The sequence below is a fragment of the Theropithecus gelada genome, chromosome 19, assembly GCF_003255815.1.
Source record: "Theropithecus gelada isolate Dixy chromosome 19, Tgel_1.0, whole genome shotgun sequence".
Classification (NCBI taxonomy): Eukaryota; Metazoa; Chordata; class Mammalia; order Primates; family Cercopithecidae; genus Theropithecus; species Theropithecus gelada.
The window spans coordinates 25146687-25164936 of NC_037687.1; the positions used below are offsets into that span (position 1 = coordinate 25146687).

Consider the following 18250-nt stretch of genomic DNA (forward strand, 5'->3'; position numbering starts at 1 on the left):
GCCCAGATGGAAACTCACATTGTTGTTCTTGTACTTTCTTCTTCTTCCTTTCACTCTTCTCCTTCTCCATTTCCTTCTCTCTTCCTCTTCCCTCTCCTCCTCCTCCATCTTCTCCTCCTCCCCCTTCTCCTCCTCCCTCTCCTTCTCCTCCTTCTTATCCTCCTCCCTCTCTTCGTCTCTCTTATCCTCCTCCTCCCTCTCCTCCTCCTCCTCCCTCTCCTCCTCCTCCTCCCTCTCCTCCTCCTCCCTCTTCTCTTCCTCCCTCTTCTCCTCCATCTCATCCTCCCTCTTATTCTCCTTTCTCCTCCTCCTTCTCCTCCTCCCTACTCTCCTCCCTCTTCTCCTCCTCCCTCTCTTCCTTCTCCTCCTCCTTCTTTTTCTTCTCCTCCTACCTCTCCTCCTTTCTCCACCTCCTCCCTCGTCTCCTTCTTCTCCTCCCTCTCCTCCTCCCTCTTTTCCTCCTCCCTCTCCTCCTTCCTCTTCTCCTCCTTGTCCTCCTCCCTCCTCTTGTCTTCCTTCATCTCCTTCTCTCCTCATCCCTCTTCTCCCTCTCCTCCTCCCTCTTCTCCACCTTGTCCTCCTCCCTCTTCTTCTTCTCCTCCTCCTCCCTCTCTTCCTCCCTCTTCTCCACCTAGTCCTCCTCCCTCTTATTCTTCTTCTCCTCCTCCCTCTCCTCCTCCCTCTCCTCCTCCCTCTTCTCCTCCTTCTTCTCCTGCCTCTCCTGCCTCTCCTCCTCCCTCTCCTCCTCCCTGTCCTCCTCCCTCTTCTCCTCCCTCTCCTCCTCCCTCTCCTCCTCCCTCTTCTCCTCCCTCTCCTTCTCCCTCTTCTCGTCCTTCTTCTTCTCCTCCTCCTTCTCTTCCTCCCTCTCCTCCTCCTCTGCCCACCTCTGTGTCTTCCTTGTGCTGGTATTCTCTTCCCCCTTGTCTTCCTGAAGTCTCCTCCTCCCTTCACTCATTGTCCGTGGAACTGCCCCTGTGATGGAGATGGACGTGAGCTTCCCAGATCCCCCTTCAAGAAAGGACTTGCTGCACAGCTCTGGCGAGTGCTGTCTGCAGGCAGCCTTTGGTGGTCAGCCCAGATCAGAGATGGTCTCAGCTTCAAAGTGGCCTCCATCACCCAAACGATGCCCTTTCCAGGGCAGGCCACAGCCAATAACTGACCGATGCTGAGTTTAAAGGCCTGGTTATTCCTACCCAAGTGAGATAACTCAAAAGAGCTACATCTAGAGCTCCTGTGGGTTCAGCTGAGGCTGTAGAGCCTGCACCGTGGTTCAACCTCTCCCTCTGTCCAATCCCAGTTCCTTCCCTTCTTAATTGATCCCAAGGAAACTCTCTGATAAGCCTCCTGCCTGCTGTCTCTGCTGTCAGATAGAGGTGGAGCCCGGGGGAACCCAACCTGAGACAGCTCACCTTTGAGTGATGCCCATTCTCTCCGGGCGTGGTGACTCACACCTGTAACCCCAGCAGTTTAGGAGGCCGAGGCAGGAGGATCGCTTGAGGCCAGGAGTTTGAGACCAGCCTGGGCAACATAGCAACACTCCATCTCTACAAAAAATACAAAAATTAGCTGGTTGTGGTGGCTTCACACCTGTAGTTCCAGCTTCTTGGGAGACCAAGGCAGGAGGATTGCTTGAGTCCAGGAGTTCAAGGCTGCAGTGAGCTGTGATTGCACCACTGCACTCCAGCCTGAGTGACAGAGCAAGACCCTGTCTGAAGAAAAAAATAGAGAGATGTCCTTTTTGACCACTCTAATTAAGCCCCTTCCCCAAATTATCTTTGTATCTAACCATACCACTTTATCCATTCCAGTACCTAGAATAATCCTGGGCTTATAGCATGAAATTGTGATGTCCAATACAGTAGCCACTAGCCACAAGGAGCTAGTTACATTTAACTTAAGTAATTAATAGCGTTCCTTACTGATATGGTTTGGCTGTGTCCCCACCCAAATCTCCTCTTGAATTATAGCTCCCGTAATTCCCATGCTACCTATTGATGTGGTTTGGCTATGTCCCCACTCAAATCTCATCTTGAATTGTAGCTACCATAATTCCCATGTTACCTATTGATGTGGTTTGGCTATGTTCCCACCCAAATCTCATCTTGAATTGTATCTACCATAATTCCCATGTTATCTATTGATGTGGTTTTGTTGTGTCCCCACCCAAATCTCATCTTGAATTGTAGCTCCCATAATTCCCATTTACCTATTAATGTGGTTTGGCTATGTCCACACTCAAATCTCATCTTGAATTGTAGCTCCCATAATTCCCATGTTACCTATTAATGTGGTTTGGCTATGTCCCCACTCAAATCTCATCTGAATTGTAGCTACCATAATTCTCATGTTACTTATTGATGTGGTTTGGCTGTGTCCCCACCCAAATCTCATCTTGAATTATAGCTCCCATAATGTCCACATGTTGTGGGAGAAACCTGGCAGAAGATAATTGAATCATGGGGGTGGTTTCCTTCATACTGTTCTCGTGGTAGTGAATAAGTCTCACAAGATCTGATGGTTTTATAGGGGGAAACCCTTTTCTCTTGGCTCTCATTCTATCTTGCCTGCTGCCATGTAAGACATGCCTTTCACCTTCTGCCATGATTGTGAGGCCTCCCCAGCCACATGGAACTGTGAGGCCATTAAATCTCTTTTTCTTTTTCTTTTCTTTTTTTTTGAGATGGAGTTTTGCTCTTTCGCTCCAGCTGGAGTGAAGTGGCATGATCTCGGCTCACTGCAACCTCCACCCCCTCGGGTTCAAGCAATTCTCCTGCCTCAGCCTCCTGAGTAGCAGGGATTACAGGCATGCACCACCACAGCTGGCTAATTTTTGTATTTTTAGTAGAGATGGGATTTTGCCATGTTGATCAGATTGGTCTCGAACTGCTGACCTGAGATGATCCACCCACCTCAGCCTCTGAAAGTGCTAGGATTACAGGCATGAGCCACCATGCTTGGCCTTTTTTTCTTTATAAATTATCCAATCTCGGGTATGTCTTTATCAGCAGTGTGAAAACGGACTAATACAATTATGTATTCATTAATAAAACTGTGTTCACTTGATAAAATAAAAATAAAATAAAATTTAATTTCTCAGCCTTGCTCACACATTTAATACTCAGTAGCCACACGTGACTACCATAATAAACAGCGCGAGTCTGGAATACTTCCATCCTTGCAGAAGATTCTATTGCATTGCATGGTTCTAAAATATAAGCTTGTTGAGGCCAAATACCTTGTCCTTGCTCCATTTCCATTATCTGAAACAATGCCAGGCATATAGACCAGGTACTTAGAAAATCTTTTTTGAATGGGTGACTGAAGAAATGAAGGGGTGGATGTGTGAATGTGTAGATGGAATGGGATGGAGCTGAGGAAAGAGGCTGAGGTTAGGAAATAACATTATTCTGCTTCCACTTTTTCTTTTTTAGAGACAGGGTCTCACTCTGTTACCCAGGCTGAGTGCAGGGCGCCATCTTGGTTCACTGTAACCTTGACTTCTGAGCTCAAGCGATCTTCCTGCCTCAGTCTCTTGAGTAGCTGGGACCACAGGCACACACTGCCATGCCTGGCTAAATTAATTTCTTTTCTTTTCTTTCTTTCTTTTTTCTTTTTTTTGTTTGGAGAGACAGGGTTTCTCAGTGTTGCCAGGCTGGTGGTGAACTCCTGGCCTCAAATGACGTTCTCTCCTCGGCTTCCCCAAGGGCTCCACTTTTTCTTATTTTTTTATTTTATAAAACAAAGCTATTGGCTGGGTGCGGTGGCTCACATCTGTAATCTGAGCACTTTGGGGGAGCTGAAGTGGGTGGATAGCTTGAGCCCAAGAGTTTGCAACCAGCCTGGGCAACATGGCGAAATCCTGTCTTTACCAAAAAAAAAAATTAGCCAGGCGTGGGGGCATGCACCTATGGTCCCAGCAGAGGAGGGTGAGGCTGAGGTGAGTGGATGGCTTGAGCCTGGGAGGTAGAGGTTGCAGTGAGCCAAGATCATACCACTGCACTCCAGCCTGGGCAACAGAGTGAGACCCTGTCTCAAAAATAAATACATAAATAGGCTGGGTGCAGTGGCTCAGGTCTGTAATCCTAGCACTTTGGGAGGCTGAGACAGGCAGATCACACGAGGTCGGTTCAAGACAGCCTGGCCAATATGGCGAAATCCCATCTTTACCGGAAAAAAAAAAATTAGCCAGGCGTGGTGGCACACGCCTGTAATCCCAGCTACTCCGGAGGCTGAGGCATGAGAATCGCTTGAACTCAGAAGGCAGAGGTTGCAGTGAGCCAAATTCGCGCCACTGCACTCCAGTCTGGGTGACAGAGTGAGACTCTGTCTCAAAAATAAATAAATAAATAAAACATAAATACATAAATAAAATAAAATAAAACAAAGCTATTGAACCAGATAACTCATTTTAAACATCTAATTCATAGACTTCAAAGCAAGAAAAATTTGGAGGAAGGCATGAAGTTAATTCTTTATTTTGACTTTTATTTAATTTAATTAATTAATTTATTTATTTATTTTGAGACAGAGTTTCGCTGTGTTGCCTAGGCTGGAGTGCAGTGGCATGATCTTGGCTCACTGAAAGCTCTGCCTCCTGGGTTCACGCCATTCTCCTGCCTCAGCCTCCTGAGAAGCTGGGACTACAGGCGTCCGCCATCACGCCCAGCTAATTTTTTGTATTTTTAGTAGAGACGGGGTTTCACCGTGTTAGCCAGGATGGTCTTGATCTCCTGACCTCGTGATCCACCCGCCTTGGCCTCCCAGAGTGCTGGGATTACAGGCGTAAGTCACCGTGCCCGGCCTATTTTGACTTTTATTTTAACTTTGCATTGCTGGAGTGTCTTGCTTTGGGCCGAGATTAGGAGGAATCTCTCTTTTTTGTTTCATAGCACAGATTGATGTCAGGACATGAGGGATGGAACAGACTTCCCATCTCACAGAGACATCATCTCTGGGTGGCTCAGGACAGACCAGCGTGAAGGCAGGGGGCTTCCAGGAAAGACTTCGCAACAACCTGGCTGAACTGGGGATTTGGGGGATCCTGTCATCGCTCTCTTTGCATGATGGCATTTTTTCCTGGGGATTAATTCCCCAGGGATCAGCTTGCTCTAAACCTTGATAATCCAGATTTGTGGTTTAATTCAGTCCCCTGAGTATCTTACACAAGGGAAGGGATGTGGGAGGCAGGGAGAGGGAAAGAGAGAGAGAGAAAGAAAGAGAGAGAGAGAGAGAGAGAGAGACCAGACAGTGCTTCCAGGAAATCAGGAAAAGGAAGGAGTTGACTTTGAATGCCACTTGCATGAGCCACTTCCAAGCCCAGCCCCAACAACAACTCTGTTTCCAGCTCTGTGGTTGATTCGCATCCTTTTTATTTTATTTTGTATTTCTATAGATTTAGGGAGTACAAGTGCGGTTTTGTTACACGGGTATATTGTGTAGTGGTGAAGTCTGGGCTGTTCATGTAACCATCACCTGAATAATGTACAATTTGTCTCTCTCTTACCGGGAGAGAGAAACAGGGGATTTGCAACAGTTGATGCAGGCAGGGGAAGAGTAGAGACTACGTGCTGAACCTTTTGATATCCAACAGGAGAAGAGACTATTTTCACCCAAGGGGAAGCTGGGGAAGAGACTCTGGCAGGTCACAGGGACTTAGGACTACGTGAAGTGAAAAGACGTCATGAATCATTGGAAATTTTGGGGGTGGCAACTGGACCCTCCCACCCTTCCTGTTTCCATCCATAGACTCCTCCTTCTTAATCTAGCGCTGCAGACGCCCCCATCCTGGCAAAACCACCACTCTCGGTCTCACCTCATGCATAGCTCTGTATGCCGATCCCTCTCTCCCGCCTGCCTTCCCTCTCTGCTTTAAGGGGATCTGGGGCTTTGGGGCTTTGGTTCTCCACAAGCACTTGCTCCATGTTGACCAGGTGGAGAGGGCCAGGGGCTTCCAGGACCTCCTCAGCGAGACATCATCTTCACAAACTCTGCAAAGCAAAAAAAAAAAAAAAAAAAAAAAAAAAAAAAAAAAAAAAAAAAAAAAGAAAAAAAATCCCAGTAAGGCATCTCATTGTAAAAGCCCCCAATATTATTTTTTTGAGCCCTTCGTATGTGGCAGGCACTGCTGGTGATCCCTGGGAAATTACTTAATCCCTCTATGCTTCCATTTCTCCACCTATGAAATGGGAATCAGATCTCTTTGGCAACTTACTTAACCCTGTACCTCAGTTTCTCATCTGTCAAGTTGGCATGTTTAATAGATTTATCTCATGAAGTTGAGATAAAATTGGCTTAGAGGCTGGGCTCGGTGGCTCACACCTGTAATCCCAGAACTTTGGGAGGCTGAGATGGGCAGATCGCTTGAGCCCAGGAGTTAGAGACCAGCCTGGGCAACATAGTGAGACCGCCAACTCTACAAAAAAATTAAAAAGTTAAAATAGGTAAATAAGATTTGCTCAGAACCGTGCCTGCCATCTCAGGCATCCCATGTAAACTACTGTGGTTATTATTATGCTCATACTTCTGAATAATTTCAATATGTTGCAGTTTCTTCATTTCTGTTATGAAAATAATCTTTGCATGTAAATAAAACATTAAGTTTAAAAAATGGGAATCCTAGTATTGCTATCTCCTTATATGGCTTTTAAGACTGTTAATGGCATAAAGCTCATAAAAAAGATGAAGTTTCCCATAAACAGCTATTGTTGGCCGGGCGTGGTGGCTCACGCCTGTAATCCCAGCACTTTGGGATGTCAGGGTGGGCGGATCACGTGAGGTCAAGAGTTCGAGACCAGCCTGGCCAACATGGTGAATCCCCATCTCTACTAAAAATATAAAAATTAGCAGGGCATGGTGGCAGGTGTCTGCAATCCCAGCTACTCCAGAGGCTTGAGGCAGGAGAATTGTTTGAACCCAGGAGGTGGAGGTTGCAGTGAGCCGAGATTGTGCCACTGTACTCCAGCCTGGGCGACAGAGTGAGACTCTGTCTAAAAATAATAATAATAATAATAATAATAATAATAATACAATGGTACTTTGTGCATGATTTCTTTTAGTTTTCTCCAAAAGGTGTCATCATCCATCCCATTTTACAGATGGGAAAACTGACCCTTAAGAGAAAAAGTGAGTAGCATAAGGCTACATGCTGAGTCAGCGATTATCCTGAATTTGAAGCCCCTGTATCTGACCCCAGAACTCCAGCTGCTAGCCAGTCCAGTCTCTTTCCGATGGGACAAGTTCTTCCTAGGATAAAAGGTGCCCTGCAAACTAAGAAGGAATGGGCAAGGCGGAAGGGAGTCCTGAGCATGGGAAGGAAAGGGCCTTGGCTGAGGTGTTCCTCGGAGCCACCCGAAGTGAGAGACACCCAGCTTTTTGAAATGAATGGCCTGGGAGGAAAGGGACGGAACAAATGCTTCCAAAACCTGCCACCCACTTCCATTCTCCAACTTGGAGAGGAGTGAGGAGTGGCCAACTTGGAAAATCTGACAGTGAGTTGGAAGTGGATTCCTGTAGCGGCTGCCCCCCGCTCCCTACCACGCCCAGTCAATGTCACCTTCAAAGTCAACGGTGCCGTCTCCATTAACATCAGCCTCCCGGACAACCTCAGAGATCTCCTGGGGAGTGAGCCTCTCTCCCAGGAGTCTCTGCATGGCCTGCTGCAGCTCCGCCAGGGTGATCTCCCCATCTCCGTTCGTGTCAAACTGAATAGAAGCAGAAGTAGATGATATCAGCAATGACGATGACAGCCACAAGATGATGGTTTACCCGTCACTTACTGTGCGTCAGACACTGAGCTAAGAGCTTTGGGAATGTGAGCCACTAAAATGTCAGCTCCAAAGGACAGTTTTGTTTTGTTTTGTTTTGTTTTGTTTTGTTTTGTTTTGTTTTGTTTTGTTTTTGAGACAGTCTCACTCTGTCACCCAGGCTGGAGTGCAGTGGCACAATCTCAGCTCACTGCAGCTTTCACCTCTTGGTTCAAGCGATTCTCATCCCTCAGCCTCCCGAGTAGCTGGGAATATAGGCGTACGCCACCACGCCTGGCTAATTTTTGTATTTTTAGTAGAGACAGCGTTTCACCATGTTGGCCAGGATGGTCTTGAACTCCTGACTTCAGTTGATCCACCTGCCTCAGCCTCCCAAAATGCTGGGATTACAGGCATGAGCCACTGCGCCCGGCCAAAACTTTTTTTTTTTTTTTTTTTAAATGAGACAGGGTCTCACTATTTTGGCCAGGTTGGTCTTAAAATCTTGGCCTTAAGCAACCCTTCCACCTCATCCTGCCAAAGTGCTAGGCTTACAGTCGTGAGCCAAGGTGCCCAGCGATACATCTGAAACTTACTTTCAAAGTGATTTTTGAAATATATATTATTATTTACTACAGTTATCCTGCTGTGCAATAGATCTCAAAAATTATTCCTCCTGTCTAACCAAAACTTTGTATCCTTTGACAAGTAACTGTCCATTGTTTTTCCCTGGCTCCCCAGTCTCTGCTCACCACCTTTCTTTTTATTTGCATGAGTTCAATTTTTGAAGATTCTGCATGTAAAATCATGTGGTATTCGTCCTTTTGTGCCTGGCTTATATTGCTTAGTATAATGTGCTTCACGTTTATTCACGTTGTTGCAAATGATAGAGTTTCCTTCTTTTTAAAAGCTGGATATGCTGGGCGCGGTGGCTCATGCCTGTAATCCCAGCACTTTAGGAGGCCGAGGTGGATGGATCACCTGAGGTCAGGAGTTCGAGACCAGCCTGACCAACATGAAGAAACCCTGTCTTTACTAAAAACACAAAATTAGCTGGGCGTGGTGGCACATGCCTGTAGTCCCAGCTACTCAGGAGGCTCAGGCAGGAGAATCGCTTGAACTCGGGAGTTGGAGGTTGCGGTGAGCCAAGATCCTGCCATTGAACTCCGGCCTGGGCAACAAGAGCGAAATTCCGTCTCAAAAAATAAGTAAATAAATAAAATAAATAAAGAGAAAGAAAATTTTAAATGACCTATGCGACTCACATTGTATTTCTTTTGGACGACGCTGCTGTAGGCTGAGGAAGCTGCAGGTTTACAAGTGCTGTAAGACAGGAAGGTGTACTTGAGGAAGAGGGAGAAGCAGGCAGTGTTTAGGGAGGCATGAGCTGGGGAGAGATGAGCATGAAATAGACAAGGTCTCAGTGTTGCAGAAGGCAGGGCCCAAGTACATAGGGGCTTGTGTGTCATGGGACGTTGTCAGGATTTGGTTCTGAGTAAGACAAGAAGCCACTGGAGAATTTTAAGCAGTGGAGTGACCAGATCTGATATATATTTTAAAAGAACGTGCCGGGCGCGGTGGCTCACGCCTGTAATCCCAGCACTTTGGGAGGCCGAGGCGGGCGGATCACGAGGTCAGGAGATTGAGACCATCCTGGCTAACATGGTGAAACCCCGTCTCTACTAAAAATGCAAAAAATTAGCCGGGCGAAGCGGCGGGCGCCTGTAGTCCCAGCTACTCGGGAGGCTGAGGCAGGAGAATGGCGGGAACCCGGGAGGCGGAGCTTGCAGTGAGCCGAGATCGCGCCACTGCACTCCAGCCTGGGCGACTAAGCGAGACTCTGTCTCAAAAAAAAAAAAATAAATAAAATAAAATAAAATAAAAGAACGTGAGCATGAAACCCTTTTATGTAGAGAACAGACCACACGGTAGGACCACGATGGGAGCCTGGAAACCAATTAGAGGGTCGCCATGATCATCCCGGTAGGAGATGACTGTGGCTTGAGCCAGTTAGCACCAGCGGAGCTCGAGAAGGAGAGCTGGCTCCCCAGTGTTTTGGAAATTGAACATACTAGACTTTCTGGTAGACTGGTTAAGGGTGTGCAGGGTAGAGCTTTGGAGGTAGTTCATTAATTCAACACATATGTATCAATATTGCTAAAAAATAATATGTGTCAATAGTGCCCATGGGGAAGGCACTGCTCTTGGGACTGAGTGTGGAGCAGCGAGCGAGACACTTAGAAATACTTATCTTCTGTGCCTGGCTTATTTCACACAGCATACTGTCCTCCAGGTTCATCTGTGCTGTTACGTGGGGCAGGATTTCTCTCTTTTGTAAGGCTGAATATTGCGTTTAAATATATACCACACAGAAGGAGAAATACTGCATGATTCCACTTACATATAAGGTACTTAAAATAACCAAACTCATAGAAGCAGAGAGTAGAAGGATAGTTGCTGGGGGTTGGGAGGACAGGGAATCGGGGAGATACCATACCATGGGTATAAAGTTTCAGTTATACAAGATAGGTTCTAGAGATCTGCTGTGTGACATTGTGCCTATAACTAATAATACTGCATAATGACAGATATTGCTTTTAATGGCAAAACCACAATTACTTTTGCATCAACCTAATAACTATGGGCAAAAGACATGAACAGCCATCTCTCTAAAGAAGACAAACGGGCAAAAGACGTGAACAGCTATCTCTCTAAAGAAGACAAACAAATGGTAAACAGGTTCATGAAAAAAATGCTCAGCATCACTAATCATTTGGGAAATTTAAATTAAAACCACAATGAGATATCACCTCACACCTGTTAGGATGGCTATGGTCAAAAAGATGAATAATAACAAGTGTTGGTGAGGATGTGGATAAAAGGGAACCCTGGTACACTTTTGCTGGGTATGGAAATTAGCACAGCTATTATGGAAAGTGGTATGGGGGTTCCTTAGAAAATTAAACCTAGAACTGCCATATGACCCAGCAATACCGTTTTTGGGTGTGTACCTAAGGGAATTGGAATCAGTATGTCAAAGGGATGTTTGCACTCCCCTGCTCATGGCAGCACCATTCACAACAGCCAAGGTATGGAAGCAACCTGTGTCCATCAAAACAGAAGAGTGGATAAAGAAAATGTGGCATAACCACACAATGGAATACTATTCAGCTTTTTTTTTTTTTTTTGGGGTGGAGTTTCACTCTTGTTGCCCAGGCTGGAGTGCAAGATAGGTTCTAGAGATCTGCTATGATCTCTATGTGGCTGCATAGAGTGGCATGATCTCGGCTCACTGCAACCTCTGCCTCCCGGGTTCAAGCAATTCTCCTGCCTCAGCCTCTGGAGTACTTGGGACTACAGACGTGCACCATCATACCCCACTAATTTTGTAATTGTAGTAGAGACGGGGTTTCTCCATGTTGGTCAGGCTGGTCTCAAACTCCTGACCTCAGATGATCCACCTGCCTCGGCCTCCCAAAGGGCTGGGATTACAGGTGTGAGCCACCACGCCTGGCCTTAAAATACTACTTTTCTAGTAGCCACATTTAAAAAAAGTTAAAAGGAACAAATGAAACTGATTTTAATGGTCTCTTTTATTTAACCTGATATATCGAAAGTGTTATCATTTCATCATGTAATCCACTTAAAAATTATTAAGTAGCTCTGTAGGTAGCATTCTTTTTATGCACACTGGATTTCATAAGGCAGTAAGTTCTAAGTTCTCAGTAGGTGCTTAGCATGCTTCATTATGATACTTAGCATAGAAGTTTACTTAAGTATACTAGTATATTATACTAATTATATTAATCATACTAAGTCTTAATCCAGTGTTTACTTTACACTTACAGCACTTCTTAAACCAGACAACTTTTTCTTTTTGTTTTCAGATGGAGTTTCACCCTTATCACCCAGGCTGGAGTGCAATGGTGTGATCTCGGCTCACTGCAACCTCTGCCTCCCAGGTTCAAGCAATTCTCCTGCCTCAGCCTCCCAAGTAGCTGGGATTACAGGTGTCCACACCCACACCCAGCTAATTTTAATATTTTTAGTAGAAACGGGGTTTTGCTGTGTTGGCCAGGCTGGTCTCGAACTCCTGACCTCAAGTGATCCACCTGCCTCAGCATCCCAAACTGCTGGGATTACAGGGGTGAGCCACCACGCCTGGTCCAGACAATTTTTATCAGAAATATTCAATCTGTTCCTAGGCTTCTACATAACACTAACAGTTGAAGAGGTGAATTCACATACCCAAGTCATTCTAGACAAGAGCTTTACAATAAAGTAAATAGAATGAAGTATTTGTTTTTAAATTTAAATAAACTGTATTTATTTATTTAGAGACAAGGTCTCACTCTGTCACCCAGGCTGGAGTGCAGTGGCGCAATCTTGGCTCACTGCAACTTCTGCCTCCCTGGCTCAAGTGATCCTCCTATCCCGGCCTCCCAGATAGCTGGGACTACAGGCGTGTGCCACCATGCCTGGCTAAGTTTTGTATTTTTTTTGTAGAGATGGGGTTTTGTCATGTTGCCCAGGCTGGTCTGAACTCCTAGGCTCAAGTGATCCACCGACCTCGGCCTCCCAAAGTGCTGGGATAACAGGCGTGCGTAACTATGTACGACCTGCAAGAATCATACTTAAATACTGGAATTTGTATTCAATTGCATATAAATGGACATTAAATAAATAATTTAATTGAAATCCATTAGTTAAACACAATTAAAAATTTGGCCAAGCACAGTGGTTCACACCTGTAATCCCAGCACTTTGGGAGACCGAGGCTGGTGGATCGCTTGAGGTCAGGAGGTCAAGACCACCCTGGCCAACATGGTGAATCCCCGCCTCTACTAAAAATACAAAAGAAATTAGCCAGGTATGGTGGCGGGCACCTGTAATAGCACTTTGGGAGGCCGAGGTGGGCGGATCACGAGGTCAGGAGTTCGAGACCAGCCTGGTCAACATGGTGAAACCCCCGTCTCTATTAAAAATACAAAAATTAACTGGGTATGGTGTCGGGCACCTGTAATCCCAGCTACTTCGGAGGCTGAGACAGGAGAATGGCTTGAACCCGGGAGGCAGAGGTTGTAGTGAGCTGAGATTACACCATTGGACTCCACCTTGGGGACAACAGTAAAACTCCATCTCAAAAAAAAAAAAAAAAAAAAAAATCCTGACATTTATTTTAGAGACGGCAGGATCTTGGATAAGATTTATAATCTTCATGAGCCTCACTTTTCTCATTTGTTTCATTGGGATACATGACTGCTTGCTACTCCTAATGTGTGTGTGTGTGTGTGTGTGTGTGCGTGTGTGTGTTTTGAGGATTAAATCAGAGAAAGTATACAGAGGAATTGATCCATTGCAGGTGTTTGGAATACATTAGTTTTCTTCCCTATTTATTGATCCCACCATGGCTAGAAAAAAAAAGGGGTGGGGGCCTAGTTGGTGGGTGCTGTCCATGGTAATAGCTAATTATAGGCAGACCCTCTGGGGTCTGCCTCTACCGTCACCAGGACCATGACACTGTTAACTCACCTCCTTGAAGGCATCCCGCATCTCCTGGACACCGATCATCCCAGCCGTTTCTGCAAGCAATTTGGGGGTCATCAGCTCCACAAAGTCATCAAAGTCTACACGGCCACCCACTGAGGAAGATGGCACAGGATTAGCGAGACCCACAAGCCCCGGCCTTCCATTACCTCACTTTGTGCTTTGAGTCAGTTCCAGAAATAGATCAGCTCCTATCTCCCTGCCCTATACGAGCCGTCTTTGACTTCCTCCCTCCAGCAGCCAACTCCAAGCTCTCATGTCCCTCTAGCCTGAACAGGAGTGGACAGGGTGCGGTACGTTGGAAGTAACTGTCTGTGTGATTTTCAGACAGTTGGTTAAGATGTTTCTCCTGGCCGGGCGCGGTGGCTCAAGCCTGTAATCCCAGCACTTTGGGAGGCCGAGACGGGCGGATCACAAGGTCAGGAGATCGAGACCATCCTGGCTAACACGGTGAAACCCCGTCTCTACTAAAAAATACAAAAAACTAGCCGGGCGAGGTGGCGGGCGCCTGTAGTCCCAGCTACTCTGGAGGCTGAGGCAGGAGAATGGCGTGAACCCGGGAGGCGGAGCTTGCAGTGAGCTGAGATCCGGCCACTGCACTCCAGCCTGGGCGACAGAGCGAGACTCCGTCTCAAAAAAAAAAAAAAAAAAAAAAAAAAGATGTTTCTCCTCCTCTGTAGACCCGTAGAAAGAGGGGCATGAATTAAATGAGCATCCAAGTTTCTTTCAGGTACAAATATTATCATTTATCATTACCTTGAATTCAACCTTGTTTAGTCTGTTACATGCCCAGAAGCAAACCCAATTGCTTTTTTTTTTTTTTTTTCTTTTGAGACAGAGTCCACTCTGTTGCTAAGGCTGGAGTGCAATGGTACGATCTTGGCTCACTGCAACTTCTGCCTCCCGGGTTCAGGCGATTCTCGTACTTTAGCCTCCCGGGTAGCTAGGATTACAGGTGCACGCCATCACACCTGGCTAATTTTTTTTGTATTTTTAGTAGAGACGGGGTTTCACCAAGTTGGCCAGGCTGTTCACAAACCCCTAACCTCAGGTGATCTGCCCACCTCAGCCTCCCAAAGTGCTGGGATTACAGATGTGAGTCACCGCGCCCGGCCTCAATAGCAATTTCATTCTAGCTGAAATCTCAAAATCAGTTATGATCTCCATCAAAAAATCCATCCATCCTTTCTGTGACACAATTCACCAACATCAGCTCCAGCTCCAAGTTTGTTTCCAGCATCCAATACAGCTCCAGTCTCTTGCTCAGCTGATGGATCTTAGTGGTGATAGTAATAACTACATTTAATAAGAATTTACTGGAGGCTGAGCCTTTATCTGCATCGGCATCTTTACCCAGTCCTTTCCATAGTCCCATAAGGTAAGGAGAGAAGCATCTTCCTCTACAGATGAGGAAATGGAAACTCAAGAGTAGCGGATAACTCTACTTTTCAAAATCACCGTAATTAGTAAATAATAGAACTGAGATTTGAACACAGACCTATCTCTAAAAGCTTTTAACCGCTTCAAATGCTGCCTTCCTGAGTCGAATCTGACCTGTTTTCTTCCAGACTTCTAGTCCCTCTCACCCTCCTCTCCATCCCCAACTCTACTCTCAATCTCTACATCCTTCCCAATTCTGCCCTGATCCCTTCCCTAACCTCGGCCGTCCCTCCCATTCCCTGGACTCACGGTTCATGCGGATTTGCTGGCCGAGCTCAATCAGTTCCATCTCTGTGGGCATGTAACCCATTGTCCTCATGAGATTCCCCAGATCCTTACAAGAGATGAACCCATCTCGGTCCTTGTCGAACTCAAGAAATGCTTCCCGCAGTTCTGAAAGTTAGGAGGGAACATTGAAGGAACTTGAAACAGTCAGTGGGGAAGAGTGCCATCTCTTAAAGCTATCAGTGAGGCTCCAACTAGAGACTCCTTAAAGGAGTGTACATTTAAAAAAAAAAAAAAAATCAAGGCTGGGTGTGGTAGCTCATGCCTATAATCCCAGCACTTTGGGAGGCTGAGGCAGTTGGATCACCTGAAGTCAGGAGTTTGAGACCAGCCTGACCAACATGGCAAAACCCCATCTCTACTAAATACAAAAAATTAGCTGGGCGTGGTGGTGGGTGCCTGTAATCCCAGCTACTCGGGAGGCTGAGGCAGGAGGATTGCTTGAACCTGTGAGGCGGAGGTTGCAGTGAGACGAGATCGTGCCATTGCACTCCAGCCTGGGCAACAAGAGCAAAACACTGTCTCAAAAAAAAAATTTTTTTTTTTCAAAAAGGAGTGATGTATGAAATGTGTTAGCAAGAGGCATCATTCCCGAGACTGCTAAATGAGAGCGCTGGCATCCTTCAGATTCTTGGGCGAAGTTTTGGGAAACCTCAAAGTCACCAAGAGAGAAACTCATTGTTTTCACTCCTGAGTCTTGGAGACCCTTGAGGATGGGTATGCCTTCAAAATACTTTGGGAGGTCCTTCAACTGCCATGAGAAAGAGTTCCACAAAATTACAGTTGAGTGGGAAGAGAGGGGGATTGTAAAAATTCCATGTAAAGGAATTTATACAGAAATTCAGAAAGGGATGGAGGGCAGGTCAGGTGGGTGGATGGCAACGTGGGGGCAACTGGGGAATACGGTGTTACCTTCAATCTCATCTTGTCCCAGTGGTCTTTCCTGGAAAGGAATGCAGATGAGAGGGAATTTGGAGAGAGGGTCACCCATTCTTCAAAGGTCTCCTTGCTATCCCAAGCTCCTCGCCACTCTCTCATGGTTCTCTTCCCATTCTCTCTCCTCCTCCATCCCTCCCATTCCTTTTCTCATCTCCTGACTCCTGTTCCACAGTTCTTGGCTCCCCACTCGATCTCAATTCCTCTCCCCAACCCATGAATCCCGATCTCCCTTTTTCTCCCTTTCTTAGACAAACACCCATCATATTGTGTCAAAGGGGGTCTTAAACACTGGGGAGTCCAATCTCTTCCATCACCAGATGAAAAAAGCGAGACTTCACAACCACAGCTAACTCATTCAGAGTGCTGACTCTGTGCCAGGCAGTTTCCACAATCATTTCATATAAACCTCAGAACTGCTCTGTGAAGTGGATCTACATCTCGTTTCCATTGTACCCATGAGAAAGCTGAGGAACAGAGAGGTGAAGGAACCTGCACGAGGTCACACAGCTCACAAGCGGCAGATCCCCTCCCAAGGGAGGAAGGCATTCAGTTACTCCCTGGAGGTCATGGGGCAAGTCAGATGCAGCTTTGGGATTTGAATTCAGGGCTCCTGACTCCCAAGTCAGAATTCTTCACACTAACCCCCATTAATTCCTTCTCACCTGCCTCCAATCTTCCTGTCAATGGTTAGAATCCCTGTGCACAGAAACAGCATTCAATGGCATTCAGGCAGGAGGGTCAGTGCCAGCATGACCAATTCCTAAACACTCTGAGAATGTCCAGTTATCGCTGCCCCACCTACTCCTGCACATACCTGAAGGGTTGAGCTTAGATATACGTGGTATGTTAACAAGGAAATTCTACTGATCTCTGGCCTCTTTAACCTTCCCATCTCCCTTTATCCCCGGAGCTTTCCCTCAGCTTCTCTTTCATCTGATCCCCTCCTTGCGATCCCTTATCACCCTTTTTTAATTCTTTCTCTCTCTCTTTTTTTGAAACAGAGTCTTGCTCTGTCACCCAGGCTGGAGTGCAGTTGTGTGAACTCAGCTCATTGCGACCTCCGCCTCCTGGCTTCAAGCAATTCTCCTGCCTCAGCCTCCCTAGTAGCTGGGATTACAGGCACCTGCCACAGCGCCCAGCTAATTTTTGTATTTTTAGTAGAGACGGAGTTTCACCATCTTGGCCAGGCTGGCCTTGAACTCCTGACCTCATGATCCGCCTGCTTCGGCCTCCCAAAGTGCTGGGATTACAGGCGTGAGCCACCACCTGGCCTTTTTCATTCTCTTTTTTTGGTGATCTTAAAGCCTAACAATTAAAAGTATGCCCATTCATCTAAGAAAGAAAAACTATACTTGCCCTTAATTTACCCTAAATAAATCCATAAATAGAAAAAAAAAAAAAGTATGCCCACACATCTGGACAAGTTGATATATATGGAAAAATAAAAAATAAATAAATAAATTTTAAAAGCATGCCCACAGGAATCAAGCAGACCTGACCCTGCAACTTACTTTTTTTTTCAAATGAGACAGAGTCTCACTCTGTTGCCCAGGCTGGAGTGCAGTGGCATAATCAGGGCTCACTGCAGCCTCCACTTCCTTGGCTCAAGCGATCCTCCTGCCTCAGTCCCCTGAGTAGCTGGGACTGTAGATGCATGCCACCATGCCCAGCTATTTCTTTGTATTATTAATAGAGATGGGGTCTTGCTGAGTTTCCCAGGCTGGTCTCAAACTCCTGGACTTAAGTGATCCTCCCGCCTTTACCTCCCAAGGTGCTGGGATTCAGGCATGAGTCATTGTACTTGGCCAACCCTGCCACTTACTAACTGTGTAAGCTTAAGGCAAAGGGCTTCATGACTCAGAGCTTCACTTTCCTCACCTGCAAAATGGGAATGAAAGCCACTCACCTTATGAGTTGCTCCGAGGTGTAAATAATATCAGGCGTGCAAATCCCTTTGCACAGGGCTGGGCACACAGCAATGACTTAATAAGTGCAGCTATTGTTATTAACATCATCATCATCACCATCATCATCACCACCACCACCACCATCATCACCACCACCACCACCACCATCACCATCACCACCACCATCATCACCACCACCATCATCACCATCACCACCACCATCACCACCACCACCACCACCATCATCACCATCATCATCACCATCACCACCATTATCACCACCATCATCACCACCACCACCATCATCACCACCACCATCATCACCATCACCACCACCATCACCACCACCACCACCACCATCATCACCATCATCATCACCATCACCACCAT

At 46.3% G+C, this 18250-nt stretch overlaps 1 protein-coding gene across 1 annotated transcript in view; it reads right to left on the reverse strand.

Annotated features, from left to right (window-relative positions):
• Nucleotides 1-5351: 5351 nt before the first annotated feature.
• CABP5 (calcium binding protein 5) overlaps nucleotides 5352-18250 on the reverse strand; it is a 14053-nt gene continuing 1154 nt past the window's right edge. The window contains exons 2-6 of the mRNA XM_025368552.1: nucleotides 15927-15957; nucleotides 14979-15122; nucleotides 13275-13384; nucleotides 7553-7700; nucleotides 5352-5987 (exon numbers count right to left, since the gene is read on the reverse strand). Of these exons, the coding sequence (XP_025224337.1) occupies nucleotides 5962-5987; nucleotides 7553-7700; nucleotides 13275-13384; nucleotides 14979-15122; nucleotides 15927-15957 (459 nt within the window). The 3' untranslated portion in view covers nucleotides 5352-5961. The remainder of the gene's footprint in view (nucleotides 5988-7552; nucleotides 7701-13274; nucleotides 13385-14978; nucleotides 15123-15926; nucleotides 15958-18250) is intronic.